Genomic DNA, 2,436 nt, shown 5'->3' on the forward strand with positions numbered 1-2,436 from the left:
GGATGTCCTTGGCGCTTAGGTGCATGTTGGCACCAGGTGCCCTCCTGGGGCATCCTTGGTGCTTGGGTGCATCTTGGCATCAGGTGCCCTCCTTGGATGTCCTTGGCACTTAGGTGCATGTTGGCGCCGGGTGCCCTCCTGGGGCATCCTCGGCGCTTGGGTGCATCTCGGCACTGGGTGCCCTCCTGGGATGTCCTTGATGCTTGGCTGCATTTTGGCCCTAGGTGCTCTCCTGGGGCATCCTTGGTGCTTAGGTGCATCTTGGCACCAGGTGCCCTCCTGGGACATCCTTGGTGCTCAGGTGCATCTTGGCACTTGGGTGCATTTTGGCCCTAGGCACCATCCTGGGACGTCCCCAGTACTTGGGTGCATCTTAGTACCGAGTGCGCCTCGGCACTGGGTGCCCTCCTGGGGCAGCGTTGGCGCTTAGGTGCRTCTCGGTGCTCAGCTGAGTCCCACCACTGATGCATCCCCATCTCGCCCACGCCCGCGCTGGGTTGCGTCACTGCTCCCGGCCACCGCGTCACCACCTGGCACTAGCACCCACTCCGCTCGTCTTCCCACCGATTGCCGCCGCGGCTTTGCTGGCCGCGCCAGGCTTTGAGGTGCCGCCTGCGCTGTCTCCGTTTTCCCYGCTCTGCTCTCGTTTGGGGAACTTTGAGAAACGGGTGCCGCCGAGCCGCGCCGGGGCGGGGAGCGGGGGAGAGGCGAGCTGCCCCGACACCCGCTTTTCTCCCATCCCGCAGCCGACATCGCCCGCAACATGGGCGCCAAGACTGTCATCGCCATCGACGTGGGCAGCCAGGACGAGACGGACCTGTGCAACTACGGCGACAGCCTCTCGGGCTGGTGGCTCCTCTGGAAACGCCTCAACCCTTGGGCCGAAAAAGTCAAGGTGAGGAGCAGCGCGCCTGGCGGTGGGGGCACCCTGGGGTGACGGGGCACCCAGCTGAGCGTCCAGCCCCGCAGGTCCCTGACATGGCAGAGATCCAGTCGCGCCTGGCCTACGTGTCGTGCGTGCGGCAGCTGGAGGTGGTCAAGTCCAGCTCCTACTGCGAGTACATCCGGCCCCCCATCGACCGCTTCAAGACCATGGATTTCGGCAAGTTCGACGAAATCTATGTGAGTTGGGGTGACGAGGGTGGTTGTGGGGCGCCCAGGCCATTAATGGGGTGTCCAGATCTTCATTTGGGGTGTCTTGCCCTTAATTTTAGGTGCCCCACTATTAATGGGGTGCCCAGACCTTCATTTGGGGAGCCCGGGCTGTTGGTGGGGATGCACAAGTCTTCATTCGGAGAGGCATGGTCATCTTTTGAGGTTCCTCAACCATTAATAGGATGCCTAGGCCTTCATTTGGGGTGCCCAGGCCGTTGATGGGATGCCCAGGTCTTAGTTTGGAGTATCCTGTCCTTTGGGGTGCCCAGGTCACCGTTTGGGGTGTCCCAGATATTAACAGGGTGCCTGGGCTATTAGTTATTATGCTGTAGCCATTAACGAAGTGTCCAGGCCTTCGTCTGAGATGTCCCAGCCATCGTTTTGGGGTGCCTTGGCCCTTCACGGGGTGCCTAGGCCATCAGTTGCGAAGCCCAGGCCGTTGTTTGGGACATCTTGGCCTTCACTGACAGGGTCTTGACTTTTTTGGGGGGTGCTGAGGCCATCAGCTGGGTTGCCCCGGTCAACGGTTGAGTTGCCCAGACCATCGTGTGGGGTTACCTAGGCCCCCAGTCGAGCTGCCCCAGCCAGCGGTGGGCTGTGCCCGCTCTYCTCGCAGGACGTGGGCTACCAGCACGGCAAGGTGGTCTTCGACGGCTGGAGCCGCGGGGACATCATCGAGAAGATGGTGAAGGACCGGCGCTCGGCCGACTTCTACGAGAGCAAGCGCATGGACGTGAGCAGGGACGGGGAGCGGGGCTGGGGTGGGGGCCTAGCCGTGGCACCRCGGGCCCTGCCCCAGACGGGGCATCCCAGCCCTGGTGCCCCAGTTTTGAGTTTTTTCACCCCAGCTGCTCTCAGCACCTGATCCTGGAGGCAGCTCTGGGGCTTGGAGTAGCACCCCTGTCCCTTGCGGTCCACCTTCTTGCCCCTTCCAACGTCCTTCTGTCCCCATCAAGTCCCTCTCCTGTCCCACCAGTATCTTCCTGCCCCTTCCAACGTCCTTTTGTCCCCATCAAGTCCCTCTCCTGTCCCACCAGCGTCTTCGTGTCCCTCCCCAGTCTATCCCCTGTCCCACCCGTATCTTCCTGCCCCTTCCAACGTCCTTCTGTCCCCATCAAATCCCTCTCCTGTCCCACCAGTGTCTTCATGTCCCTCCCCAGTCCCTCCCCTGTCCCACCCATATCTTCCTGTCCCTTCCAACGTCCTTCTGTCCCCATCAAGTCCCTCTCCTGTCCCACCAGTATCTTCCTGCCCCTTCCAACGTCCTTCTGTCCCCATCAA

General features: G+C 61.9%; 1 protein-coding gene across 1 annotated transcript in view; it reads left to right on the forward strand.

Moving 5' to 3' along the window:
* PNPLA6 (patatin like domain 6, lysophospholipase) overlaps positions 1–2,436 on the forward strand; it is a 12,808-nt gene that overhangs the window by 8,746 nt on the left and 1,626 nt on the right. Inside the window, exons 28-30 of the mRNA XM_085317055.1 lie at positions 747–895; positions 970–1,122; positions 1,772–1,888. Of these exons, the coding sequence (XP_085173181.1) occupies positions 747–895; positions 970–1,122; positions 1,772–1,888 (419 nt within the window). The remainder of the gene's footprint in view (positions 1–746; positions 896–969; positions 1,123–1,771; positions 1,889–2,436) is intronic.

This window comes from Rhea americana, unplaced genomic scaffold (genome assembly GCF_003343005.1).
Source record: "Rhea americana isolate MKP2758 unplaced genomic scaffold, rheAme1 scaffold_488, whole genome shotgun sequence".
Lineage (NCBI taxonomy): Eukaryota > Metazoa > Chordata > Aves > Rheiformes > Rheidae > Rhea > Rhea americana.